At 34.2% G+C, this 14,745-nt stretch overlaps 1 protein-coding gene across 2 annotated transcripts in view; it reads right to left on the bottom strand.

The window, feature by feature from the left end:
* Nucleotides 1–14,745, bottom strand: part of LNPK (lunapark, ER junction formation factor) — an 85,142-nt gene that overhangs the window by 15,057 nt on the left and 55,340 nt on the right. For both annotated transcript variants that reach the window (XM_059055315.2, XM_059055316.2), the window contains exon 9: nt 11,956–12,168. In XM_059055315.2, coding sequence (XP_058911298.1) covers nt 11,956–12,168 — 213 coding nt within the window. The remainder of the gene's footprint in view (nt 1–11,955; nt 12,169–14,745) is intronic.

Here is a 14,745-nt window from a genome sequence, read left to right on the forward strand (position 1 = left end):
TCTTGCTAATGGATGCACAAAATAAATTGAGATAAAACACAGATGTTCACAGACAAAGTTCAAAGCTATGGCGGCTTGATGCTGAGATGCTGAGTGTAGTTTCCAGGGAAGGAGCTTGGTGGTGCCACTCTTGCTGCTCAGGATGTGCGCTGCCTCTATAACAGCTCACTGCAAAACAAACGCTAAACGCTATTTTTGCTTTCCACCTTTTTCTGTAAAAGTGAAAACCCTCTTCCAATTTCTTTCAGTTAGTGAAAACAAGTAATAATGTAGGTCTTTCATAAAAGCAAAGTGGTATAAAGTGAACTTTCAAAATGTGGGGGATATCTGTAATTTCTTCTGTTTATATATGTTTATAATACATATATAAGCAAAATGTATGACAACAATAGCACAAAGGCCAGAAGGAGAGAAACATAAGTACACTGTAGTTTGATTCGTAAACTATGTGACAACTGGTATCATATTACTTGAGATGAACTGTGACAAATTAAAGATACATACTGCAAAGTCTAAAATACCTGCTAAAATAACAAAAACAAAAAAGCACTATAGCCGATAAGGCAACAAAAAAAATTAAATGGAATCATAAAAGACACTCAACCCACAGGAAGGCAGAAAACAGGAGAAAGGTAGCAGAATAGATGGGACAAATAGGAAAAAAAATAGCACAATGAAAGATTTAAACTCAAACTTAAACATACTAATCAATGCATTAAATGTATATGGCCTGAACATCCTCACTATAAGGCAAAGACTGTCAGAATGGATAAAAAAGACCCAATAGATGCTGCTTACAAAAACCCCATTTTAAATATAAGGACACAAACAGGTTAAAAGTAAATGACAGGGGCTTCCCTGGTGGCACAGTGGTTGAGAGTCTGCCTGCCAATGCAGGGGACACGGGTTCATGGCCCGGTCCGGGAAGATCCCACATGCCGTGGAGCGGCTAGGCCTGTGAGCCATGGCCACTGAGCCTGCACGTCTGGAGCCCGTGCTCCACAACGGGAGAGGCCACAAGAGTGAGAGGCTCATGTACCGCAAAAAAAAAAAAAAAGTAAATGACAGGAAAAATATATAAATACCCTAACACTAATCAAAAGAAACCTGGAGCACTTGTATTAATAGCAATCAGAGTAGATTCTGGAGCAAAGAATATAATCAGGGATAAAAAGGGTAATTTCATAATGACAAGGAGTCAATTCATCAAGAAGACCTAATAATCCTAAACATATATGTGCCTCATAACAGAGTTTCAAAAACTAACAGAACTACAAAAAGAAACAAAGACACAATTATAGTCAGAGATTTCAACAGCATTCTCTCAATAATTGACAGAACAAACAAACAGAAAATCATTAATGACATACAATACTATCTACCACCAACCTGACCTAATTGACATTTATAGCCATTCTACCCAACAGGAACAGAATATATATTCCTTTCAAGTGAACATAAAACATACACCAAGACAGATGATAGTATGAGGTATAAAACAACTATCAATACGTTTAAGAAGATTCAATAATACAAAGTATGTTTTCTGATAACAATAGAATTAAATTAGAAATCAGCAACAAAAAGACATCATGAAAATATCCAAATTTTTGGAGACTAAACAATAGACATATAAAAAATCCAGGCTTTAAAGAAAAATCAAAAATGAAATTAGAAAGCATTTTTAACTGAATGAAAACAAACAAAAAAAAACATGTCAAATTTATGACATGCATCTAAAGCAATACTTAGCGGAAAATTTATAACACTAAACACCTACAAAACAGGATAGGCCTAAAATCCATGAATTCAGCTTCCACCTTAAGAATCACAAAGGAAACAGCAAATGAAATTTGAAGTAAACAGAATAAAGGAAATAATAAAGATCAGAGAGGGAATTAATAAAAGAGAAAACACAAAAATAATAGAGAAAAGGTAGTTCTTTCAGAAGACCAACTGAATTGATAAACCTCTAGCCAGACTAATCAGGAGGAAAAAAAAGGAAGATATAAAATACTAATGTTAAGAATGAGAGGGACTTCTCTGGTGGCGCAGTGGTTAAGAATCCATCTGCCAACGCAGGGGCCACAGGTTCGAGCCCTGATCCAGGAAGATCCCATATGCCAAGAAGCAACTAAGCTCGTGAGCCACAACTACTGAGCCTGCGGTCTAGAGCATACGAGCCACAACTACTGAGCCCGTGTGCCACAACTACTGAAGCCCAGGCACCTAAAAGCCCGTGCTCCACAACAAGAAAGACACTGCAGTGAGGAGCCTGCACACTGCAAGGAAGAGCAGCCCCCACTTGCTGCAACTAGAGAAAGCTCGCACAGAGCAACAAAGAACCAATGCAGCCAAAAATAAATAAATGAATAAATAAATAAATTTATAAAAAACAAAATGAGAGAAATGACATAAATTGAGATAGTAAAGATATTAAAAGAATAGAAGTGTATATTATGAATAACTTTATGCCAATAAATTCTATAAGTTAGATGAAATAAATTCCTTGAAATACTACCAAACTACCACAACTCACTCAACAAGAATTAAATAACTATTCAATTTGTTAAAATTTTGTTAAGAATTTTTGCATCCATGTTCATGAGGGATATTAGTCTGTAGTTTTCCCTTTAAAAAGTTGAATTTTTAGTTAAGTAAAAAAAAACCTTCCACAAAGAAAACACCAGGCCCAGGTACTTTAACCTGTAAAATTCTAATTTATTAAGAAATAATACCAGACCACAGGACAGACAGCAGAAGAAAGAAGAATTACAATCCTGTGGCCTGTGGAACAGAAACCACATTCACAGAAAGACAAACAAAATGAAAAGGCAGAGGACTATGTGCCAGATGAAGGAATAAAATAAAACCCCAGAAAAACAATTAAATAAAGTGGAGATAGGCAACCATCCAGAAAAAGAATTCAGAATAATGATAGCAAAGATGATCCAGGACCTCGGAAAAAGAATGGAGGCAAAGACTCAGAAGATGAAAGAAATGTTTAACAAAGACCTAGAAGAATTAAAGAACAAACAAACAGAGATGAACAATACAATAACTGAAATGAAAAATACACTAGAAGGAATCAATAGCAGAATAACTGAGGCAGAAGGGCAGATAAGTGACCTGGAACAGAATGGTGGAATTCACTGCCATGGAACAGAATAAAGAAAAAAAAATGAAATGAAATGAAGACAGCCTAAGAGACCCCTGGGACAACATTAAACACACCAACATTCCCATTATAGGTGTCCCAGAAGAAAAAGAGAGAGAAAGGATGTGAGAAAATATCTGAAGAGATTACAGTTGGAAACTTCGCTAACATGGGAAAGGAAATAGCCACCCATGTCCAGGAAGTGCAGAGAGTCCCATACAGGAAAAACCCAAGGAGAAACATGCCAAGACACACAGTAATCAAACTGACAAAAACTAAAGACAAAGAAAAATTATTAAAAGCAACAAGACAAAAACAACACATAACATACAAGGGAACTCCCATAAGCTTAACAGCTGATTTCTCAGCAGAAACGCTACAAGCCAGAAGGCAGTGGCATGATGTATTTAAAGTGATGACAGGGAAGAACCTACAACAAAGATTATTCTATCTGGCAAGGATCTCATTCAGATTCAACAGAGAAATAAAAAACTTTACAGACAAGCAAAAGCTAAGAGAACTCAGCACCACCAAACCAGAGCTAAAACAAATGCCAGAGGAATTTCCCTAAGTGGGAAACACAAGAGAAGAAAAGGACCTAAAAAAACAAACCCAAAACAATTAAGAAAATGATAATAGGAACATACATCAAAAATTACCTAAACGTGAATGGATTAAATGTTCCAACCAAAACACACAGGCTTGCTGAATGGATACAAAAACAAGACCCATATATATTCTGTCTCCAAGAGACCCACTTCAGACCTAGGGACACATACAGACTGAAAGTGAGGGGATGGAAAAAGATATTCCATGCAAATGGAAACCAAAAGAAAGCTGGAGTAGTGATACTCATATAAGATAAAATAAACTTTAAAATAAAAACTGTTACAACAGACTAGGAAGGACACAATGAAATGATCAAGGGATCAATCCAAGAAGATATAACAATTATAAATACGTATGCACCCAACATAGGAGCACCACAATACATAAGGCAAATGCTAACAGATCTAAGAGAGGAAATCGACAGTAACACAATAATAGTGGGGGACTTTAACACCTCACTTACACAAAAGGAAAGATCATCCAGACAGAAAATTAATAAGGAAACACAGCTTTAAATGACACAATAGACCAGATAGAGTTAATTGATATTTATAGGACATTCCATCCCCAAACAGCAGATTACACTTTCTTCTCAAATGCACATGGAACATTCTGTAGGATAGGTCATATCTTGGGTAACAAATCAAGCCTTGGTAAATTTAAGAAAATTGGAATTATATCAAGCATCTTTTCTGACCACAACACTATGAGATTACAAATCAATTAAAGGGAAAAAAGTAAAAAACACAAACACATGGAGGATAAACAATACGTTACAAAACAACCAAGAGATCACTGAAGAAATCAAAGAGAAAATCAAAAGATACCTAGAGACAAATAACACCGAAAACACAATGATCCAAAACCTAAGGCATGCAGCAAAAGCAGTTCTAAGAGGGAAGGTTATAGAAATACAATGCTACCTCAAAAAACAAGAAAAATCTCAAATAAACAATCTAACCTTACACCTAAAGTAACTAGAGAAAGAAGAACAAACAAAACCCACAGTTACTACAAGGAAAGAAATCATAAATATCAGAGCAGAAATAAATGAAATAGAAACAAAGAAAAGAACAGCAAAGATCAATAAAACAAAAAGCTTGTTCCTTGAGAAGATAAACAAAAATGATAAACCTTTAGCCAGACTCATCAAGAAAAAGAGGGAGAGGACTCAAATCAATAAAATTAGAAATGAAAAAGGAGAAGTTACAACAGACACCGCAGAAATACAAAGCATCCTAAGAGACTACTACAAGCAACTCTGTGACAATTAAATGGACAACTTGGAAGAAATGGACAAATTCTTAGAAAGGTATAACCTTCCAACACTGAACCAGGAAGAAATAGAAAATATGAACAGACCAATCACAAGTAATGAAATTGAAACTGTGATTTAAAATCTTCCAACAAACAAAAGTCAAGGACCAGATGGCTTCACAGGTGAATTCTATCAAACATTTAGAGAAGAGCTAACACCCATCCTTCTCAAACTCTTCCAAAAATTTGCAGAGGAAGGAACACTCCCAAACTCATTCTATGAGGCCACCATCTCCCTGATACAAAAACCAGACAAAGATGTCACAAGGAAAGAAAACTACAGGCCAATATCACCGATGAACATAGATGCAAAAACCCTCAACAAAATACTAGCAAACAGGGCTTCCCTGGTGGTGCAGTGGTTAAGAATCCGCCTGCCGCTGCAGGGGACACGGGTTCGTGCCCCGGTCCGGGAAGATCCCACATGCCGTGGAGTGGCTGGGCCCGTGAGCCATGGCCGCTGAGCCTGCGCGTCCGGAGCCTGTGCTTCGCAACGGGAGAGGCCACAACAGTGAGAGGCCCGCATATCACAAAAAAAAAAAAAAAAAATACTAGCAAACAGAATCCAACAGCACATTAAAAAGATCATACACCATGATCAAGTGGGGTTTACCCAAGGAATGCAAGGATTCTTCAATATATGCAAATCAATCAATGTGACACACCATATTAACACATTGAAGAATAAAAACCATATGATCATCGCAATAGATACAGAAAAAGCTTTTGACAAAATTCAACACCCATTTATGATAAAAACTCTCCAGAAAGTGGGCATAGAGGGAACTTACCTCAACATAATAAAGGTCGTATATGACAAACCCACAGCAAACATCATTCTCAACAATGAAAAACGGAAAGCATTTCCTCTAAGATCAGGAACAAGACAAGGATGTCCACTCTCACCACTATCATTCAACATAGTTTTGGAAGACCTAGCTACAGAAATCAGAAAAGAAAAAGAAATAAAAGAAATACAAATTGGAAAAGAATAAGTAAAACTGTCACTCTTTACAGATGACATGATACTATACCTAGAGAATCCTAAAGATGCTACCAGAAAACTACTAGAGCTATTCAATGAATTTGGTAAAGTAGCAGGATACAGAATTAATGCACAGAAATCTTTTGCATTCCTATACACTAATGATGAAAAATCTGAAAGGGAAATTAAAGAAACACTGCCATTTACCACTGCAACAAAAAGAATAAAGTACCTAGGAATAAACCTACCTAGGGAAACAAAAGACCTGTATGCAGAAAACTATAAGACACTGATGAAAGAAATTAAAGATGATACCAACAGATGGAGAGATATACTATGTTCTTGGAATGGAAGAATCAATATTGTGAAAATGACTATACTACCCAAAGCAATCTACAGATTCAATGCAATCCCTATCAAATCACCAATGGCATTTCTTACAGAACTTGAACAAATCATCTTAAAATTTGTATGGAGACACAAAAGACCCCAAATAGCCAAAGCAATCTTGAGAGAAACAAACGGAGCTGGAGGAATCAGACTCCCTGACTTCAGACTATAGAAAGCTACAGTAATCAAGAGAGTATGGTACTGGCACAAAAACAGAAGCATAGATCAATGGAACAAGATAGAAAGCCCAGAGATAAACCCCACACACATATGGTCACCTTATTTTTGATAAAGGAGTCAGGAATAACAATGGAGAAAAGACAGTCTCTTCAATAAGTGGTGCTGGGAAAACTCCACAGCTACATGTAAAAGAATGAAATTAGAACACTCCTTAACACCATACACAAAAATAAACTCAAAATGGATTAGAGACCTAAATGTAAGACCGGACACTATAAAACTCTTAGAGGAAAACATAGGAAGAACACTCTTTGACATAAATCACAGCAAGATCTTTTTTTGATCTGCCTCCTAGAGTAATGGAAATAAAAACAAAAATAAACAAATGGGACCTAATGAAACTTAAAAGTTTTTACACAGCAAAGGAAGCTACAAACAAGACAAAAAGACAACCTTCAGAATGGGAGAAAATATTTGAAAACAAATCAACAAAGGATTAATCTCAAAATATATAAACAGCTCATGCAGCTCAATATTTAAAAAAACAAACAACCCAATCAAAAAATGGGCAAAAGACCAGATAGACATTTCTCCAAAGAAGACATACAAATGGCCAAGTAGCACATGAAAAGCTGCTCAACATCACTAATTATTAGAGAAATGCAAATCAAAACTACAACGAGGTATCACCTCACACCAGTTAGAATGGGCATCATCAGAAAATCTACAAACAACAAATGCTGGACAGGGTGTGGAGAAAAGGGAACCCTCTTGCACTGCTGGTGGGAATGTAAATTGATACATCCACTATGGAGAACAGTATGGAGGTTCCTTAAAAAACTAAAAATAGAATTACCATATGACCCAGCAATCCCACTACTGGGCATATACCCAGAGGAAACCGTAATTCAAAAAGACACATGCACCCCAATGTTCATTGCAGCACTATTTACAATAGCCAGGACATGGAAGTACCTAAATGCCCACTGACAGACAAATGGATAAAGAAGATGTGGTAGATATATAGAATGGAATATCAGCCATAAAAAGGAACGAAATTGGGTCATTTGTAGAGACGTGGATGGACCTAGAGACTGTTATACAGAGTGAAGTAAGTCAGAAAGAGAAAAACAAATATCATATATTAACATATATATGTGGAATCCAGCAAAATGGTACAGATGAATCAGTTTGCATGGCAGAAGTAGAGACACAGATGTACAGATCAAATGTATGGACACCAAGGGGGGAAAGCGGGTGGGGGGTGTGTGATTAATTGGGAGATTGGGATTGACATGTATACACTAATATGTATAAAACAGATAACTAATAGAACCCACTGTATTAAAAAATAAAATAAAATTTGAAGAAAGAAATAATACCAATTCTACACAAACTTGTCCATAAAATTAAAGTTGAGAAAATACCTTCTCATAGTGAGGCCAGCATTACTCTGATACCAAAACCAGAAAAAAAAAATTACAAGGAAAAACAAAAAAGAAAAACAAAACTACAGACCAATATCCCTAAGAAAAATTGATGTAAATATTTCTAATGAAATTTTAGCAAATTGAACCCAACAATATATATAAAATAATAAAACATCATGACCAAGTGAAATTTACCTCAGGAAAACTAGGTGGTTTAACATCTAAAAATCAATGTTAAAAAAAACCAATCAGGGACTTCTCTGGTGGAGCAGTGATTAAGGATCCGCCTGCCAATGGAGGGGACACATGCCGCAGAGCAACTAAGCCCGTGTGCCACAACTACTGAGTCTGCACTCTAGAGCCCGCATGCCACAACTACTAAAGCCCCTGTGCCTAGAGCCTGCGCTCCGCAGCAAGAGAAACCACCACAATGAGAAGTCCATACACTGCAACAAAGAGTAGCCCCACTTGCCGCAACTATAGAAAGCCCACGCACAGCAACAAAAACCCTATACAGCCAAAAATAAATAAATAAATTTATTTTTTAAAAAATCAATCAGTGTATTTCACCATATGAAATAGTGATGTTAAAACAAAAAAACAAACTAAAACCCAACATGAGCATCTCAATAGACTTGGAAAAAGCATTTGACAAAATCCATCATCTTTTACTGATAAAAACCTTTGTAACTAGGAATGGCAGGGTACTTTCTCAATCTGACAAAGGCTATCTATTAAAAAAAAACAAAAAACTATAGCTTACATCAGGCTGAATGAAGAAAAAGTAAATGCTCTCCTCCTAAGATCAACAATAAGGCAAGGATGTCTGCTCTCACCACTTTTATTTAACACTGCACTAAAGGTTCTAGCTAGTATAATAAGGCAAGAAAAAGAAATGAAAGGAATCCAGATTTTAAAAGAAGAAGTAAAATTGTCCTTACTTACAATCTGACAGCCTATGTAGAAAATACTATGGAATCTATAAGAAAAAAAAACTATCAGAACTAACAAGTGAGTTTAGCAATATTACAGGATACAAGATCAATATACAAAAATCAACTCTATTTCTATATATGTTAGCAATGAACAATGGAAATAGTTAATAAAATCTCATTTAAAATAGGATAAAAACATGAAAAATTTAGTTGTACATTTAACCCCCAAAAGGTGCAAAACCTATATACTGAACACTGCAAAACACTGTTGAGAGAAACTAGAGATCTAAATAGAGAGATACATTGTGTTCATATAATGAATTAGCCAGTATCAGAGGAGATGAATGGAGAATGGGGAGTGGAAGAATAACCCAGTATTTAGTTAATGATTACATCATATAAAAACAGTAGCAACAAAAACAAAGAGTTGCACATTCAAACTTTATGAATTGTAACTCCACAGTCTCTGAAAACTGAAACAGAACTGTGTGCAGGAGATACTTTGAACTGAGAGACTACACAGAAGGCACTGAGAAGTGAGAGAATAAAATAAATAAGATGTGATGTTTGCCTTTGTAAAACAAGGCCAGATAAGAGTAAGACAGGCAGCAATGGAGGTTACGTGGAGACCTTGTAGAAGACTTTGAAACAAAATGCGGTCTTGTTGGAATAAGCCTTGCAATACATGGATAAAAGGTTTTCAAAATGACTGTGACAAAAACTTAAAAGCATTAAAAAATGGCTTTAGGGCAGCAATATGATATTAATATGTTAAAAGATAAGAAAGAGATTTCCTTTGTAAATAATCACAAATCAAAGGTTGTTACCATCTTTAAAAAGGTAAATGATGTAGAATTATAGCTAGTAAATGAAATTTAGGTTCTAGAATAAGTTTTTAGAATTACAAATCAAGTACATTTTTCATATTTCATCAGTTATTGGTATAGTCGTACTAATAACATTCAATCATTATCATCAAAACATTAGCTTGAATGCAGACACTAAGTGTCATCCCTCATTACCAAATTTTCAACTTGAATAAACATGCCAAATTAGATTTTGAAAGCATTTAAGCCAACTTAACTTTTGCTGGAGTATTTTACTTTTACATGTTTAAAATGAAAATATCCAGAAAGGAATCTGGATAAATAAAACAACAGATTTCATAAAACTATCTTAACTCCCTTGCATATTAATAACTTTTAAAATAACACATCTTTGTATTCATGCTGTTACGGGTAACAGTAATTAATAAAAACATCAAGAGCAATCATTGTAGGAATACTGGTCATTTTTACACAGCTTGGCAAATTATCAAGTACCTGCTGGTTATTAATTTCCAAACATATGGGAGCCCTGTGGTAATACACATTAAATTGATTCTCTTCCACAAATATGGCATAATGAAAATATGAATTATTAATCTTCTCTGTAAGAAGTCACTTAACTCATTCATACTTTTGGCAATGTACAACTTAAATACAAAATCTTTTACACAGAAACTAATTAAAAACTTCAGTGAAATATGTTATATTTACATGATCATGAAATGGTAGGCCATTGCTCCTGCTATAATCCTGTTCTTACATGTGCTAGTATATAATTTTTATTTTTATATAAATTGCTAAACTTTAATTTCTTTAAAACTAGTTACACAAATGTATATAACTCATGCATTCTCACAAAAAAAGTTCTTTCATTAAACAACTAAGAGCGTTACTTTACAAATATGGGTATCTTGAATCAGCTAGATAACAAATGAAAGATGAATAATTTTCAATCACTTTAATTTACTCAACTTCACAAAATATATGGCTGCTTTGAGTGACATCATTATATGTCAAGTTTAAAAGTATTTTTTCAATAACCAATAATTAAAAGTTATGTTTTATATTCATTTCATTTGTAGCTAGCTTTCTTAATGTATTTATAAATTAATAGTTTTCTAGTTTTCTAAAATCTTATGCTGCTTTTTTTGAAGAAAAAGCAGGAAAAATAGTCTACTGCAAAAAAAAAAAAGTCTACTGCATTAGTAACATTTAGATTGCTTACTGATTTTATTACATAAGTGCCCTGAATACCTTATATCAACTACTAACTGGCCTCAAAATCATTATAAATTATATGTAATTAGTCACGAAATATGAAAGTAATCTAAATTAAAATTAAATATTCTAAAATAAGATAAATAATTTACTATCATATTCAATAATTGGACATGGAAATCTACATAAACTAATGTGATCTGCTGATGAGTGGACTTCCATGTCCCAATCACACTCCAAAAGAAAGTTGCAGGGTAATATAATCTATTACACACCAAAAATAGGATCTTCCCCTAGAGATCTACAGCACTGAAAAAAGAGATTCCAAAGAAATGAAATAGTAAAGGCAGTATGTTATTAATTCAATAGAACTTTATGTTAAAGTCTCTGTCAGAAAATACTAAGGTTCTATGGTTTAAAAAAAGAAAAATCTACCAAGCCCACATTAACATTAGTAGTATTATACACCACAACACATGAATATTCTTCCTGAAATATGTTAAGTAATTGTCATATTTAAAAATATATATGAAGGGGCTAGCAAAAAGCACGAATATATTCCAAAAATGTTCTCTTCTATCCTCATTTTATATAAATCTGGGACCATTCTAAAGCTGAATATAAAAAGATATGCTATACTGTTGACTACAGAATACTACAAAGTTTTATTGCCATTTAAACAAAGAAGCCATAACAGTTAAATGAGCTCAAGAAATAGGTTTCAGTATCACAAGGTGCCAGCTGTAAAGAGTTATGGCTAATTGAATATGGAACTCCTGCTTAATCAGATAACTGCTCTGCTATTTCCAAATGAAATGCCATTTCCATACTGTCTGAAAATGGTCCGTTTTATTGGTAACCAGAGAAAACAATATAAACTGTAAATAACATTAAGTGCTCTGTTTACCCATTCCAGGCACTGAAGTAGCAGGAGATCCAAAACGTCTTGGTAACACATTTGACGATAGGGCTGGAATAACAGTTCTTTCTGGGGGTCCACCAGGGGCCGAAGAGTCCTTTGGTGGTCCAGGAGATACTGGAACTTTTGGGGGAGAGCCCTGGCTAGAGCCTGCTGGTGCTGGAGAAAGGTTTCTTTGAGCTACAGGTCGCTGACGAATCTCTGAGAATAAGAATAAAAAGTATATATTAGGTTCAACATCCAACATACCACCATTAGTCAATATCACAAATGACTTACATTTAATAATGTTTTGTGGCACTAGAAAGCATCTGTAGGGTCAAAACTACTTATAATAAGAAATCTATAAAATGTGACACTGAAGGCTGACTGTAGAGTACTCCATTTCTGAACCTACAATTCAACTACATGTATATATTTATGCAACAAGCCTTGATCTAAGTCTACCTGCTGATATTATTTTTCAAAATAAATTCAAATAAAATAAAATCATCACCCAGTTATGCATATCTTTTTACAATAATCCTTCCCAAGTTATGATAAAGGAAGTTTATCAGAATTAGTTAAAACGCCAGTGAAAACTATAGAACTGTTTTTACAAGATGAAAAAATGGTAATGCTAAGAAATGAGTAAATAAGTATACTCTGTAATTATCAAGTATTTATGAAGTAATTAATCAAAGTAGTCATAGAAATGCTGAAAAAGTATTCTTTACTATTAGGTACCATTAGCTTCCCATTCTCCTTTATACTACTGCTATCTTTTTGGGTAAACTTTTTTTGCCAATACAGCTTACAAAGGAAAACTTCCACTCTGCATAAACAATATATTATCATAAACAAATCTTATCTTTTTCTTGCAAAAATTACAAGAAGTGGGCAAATGTGCCAAATCCAGGCTGCTGCCTCTTTTTGAAACACAATAACGCTGTTGTTTACATACTGTCTATGGCTACTTTAGAAGAGTTGAGTAGTGAAAACAGAGACCATATGGCTCTCAAAGCCATTTACTATATTTACTATCTGGTGCTATACAGAAAGTTTCACGATACCCTGCCTACTCGATAACATAAAATTCAATTCTGTCATTCCCCATACCCATTAATATCTTACTTGAATGTCGATGGTAAGATCTCAAATAAAGATGCACTTCTAGCTTTTTAATACTACATATCACCTTAAATTATCACTAATGCTGAAACTGTAGGCTAAAATTAAAGAAGTTACATTTTAATTGGCATGACTGGTAAAAAACGCATACTTCCAGAAGCAAAATAGTTTAGATTTGGACTCTATTTGACAGTTAAAGATTTCCATGAAAAGTTCATTGCAATCAAGAGTACAGCTTGAGCATCAGATTTCAGTTTACTATAATCTAGTCTACTAGTTAAGAACCTTGGCCCTGCGGTCAAAAAGGTTTGGTTAGAATCCTGGCTACAGCTACAAGACCTCAGATGGGCTAACTTCACTAAGTCTCTGTCTCTTTATCTGTAAAATTAGGATAATAATATCCTAGCTCAGAATTGTTATGAGAATTAAATAAGATAATATCTGTAAGTTGATAGCTCACATTTATTGAATACATATTTCAGATGACAGTGTTTTCATACAGCTAAGTATTTCAAATCACCATTTATCTGTAATTAGTGGGACCAACTAATTTTCCATTGGTTCTTAATTTAATCTCTAACCTAGCCACTGCAATAATAAATTACAAGCATGTCATCATTATATAAATGGAACTGCCCTTATATTTGGCTATTTTCCTTACAGTTTATAGAAAACTTCAGATTTTACCTAGACTAAGTGTATCTTAATAGCTCCTGCAAATTAGCTGGTCACTTAATTATCTTTTATTCACAAGGAACAGCTTAAATGATGGTTACACATAAGGAAAGCCATTAAATGCTGCAAAAGGTACTGAGATCAATGAAATCATAAGAAGATCTGGTCACTGGAATTAATTTTAAAAAACAAGGCATCAAATATTGTAAATCATTCCTTTAGCAGATTTTTAGGTAAAACATAACTCAAAAATTACATTTTTCTTCCAGATAAATAAATGCTTAACATATATTAGACTATCTTAAAAGTTACTATTATCCTTTCACTTCTTGAACAAAGACTTGAGACTGCTTCCTCTGAGTGTGCATTTACCCAGCGAAAATTAACTAAGGTGCTCTTTTTTTTTTTTAACATCACCCATATGCTACTGAAAGGTAAGGTCTATAACTAACTATTTAACAAAGAACACCATATATAGCATTCCATAAAAGAGATGTGGCTTAATAATTTCTAAATCTAAAATTAGGCAAACAAAAGGGAAAACTGATACAGAAGAGTCAGGAAAGGGAGAAAAAGTTTCAATGTTTACAAAGGAAAAGCAGGTAACAAAGAGTTACCATGACAATGGTTGAAAATAGCTAGCAATACAATACCAAATCTATATTTGGTAAAGTGTTATGGAATATTCTGGTAGTCTCAATTTAAAATATCTAAGATTTATCTACTTTTAGTTACATGGCACTTACAAATGCTTTGTATTATAATTCTCTTAAAAAGTTTCTAGTACTCAACAAAGTAGTCATATCAGTTAAATTGAACATTTCCCACATTTAAATGTAAAATACCATCCCCCGAAAAGATTTACCTAGCATTCTACGTCAGTCTGGTTAAGTATAAGGACTGTCCCATCAAGCCACCTCTTGGCCAGAGGATGTTTTAACATCCTTATCAATGATCAATCAACTATTCAATAAAAATCATACTAAATATGAG

This window comes from Kogia breviceps, chromosome 2 (genome assembly GCF_026419965.1).
Source record: "Kogia breviceps isolate mKogBre1 chromosome 2, mKogBre1 haplotype 1, whole genome shotgun sequence".
In the NCBI taxonomy this organism is placed as follows: Eukaryota; Metazoa; Chordata; class Mammalia; order Artiodactyla; family Physeteridae; genus Kogia; species Kogia breviceps.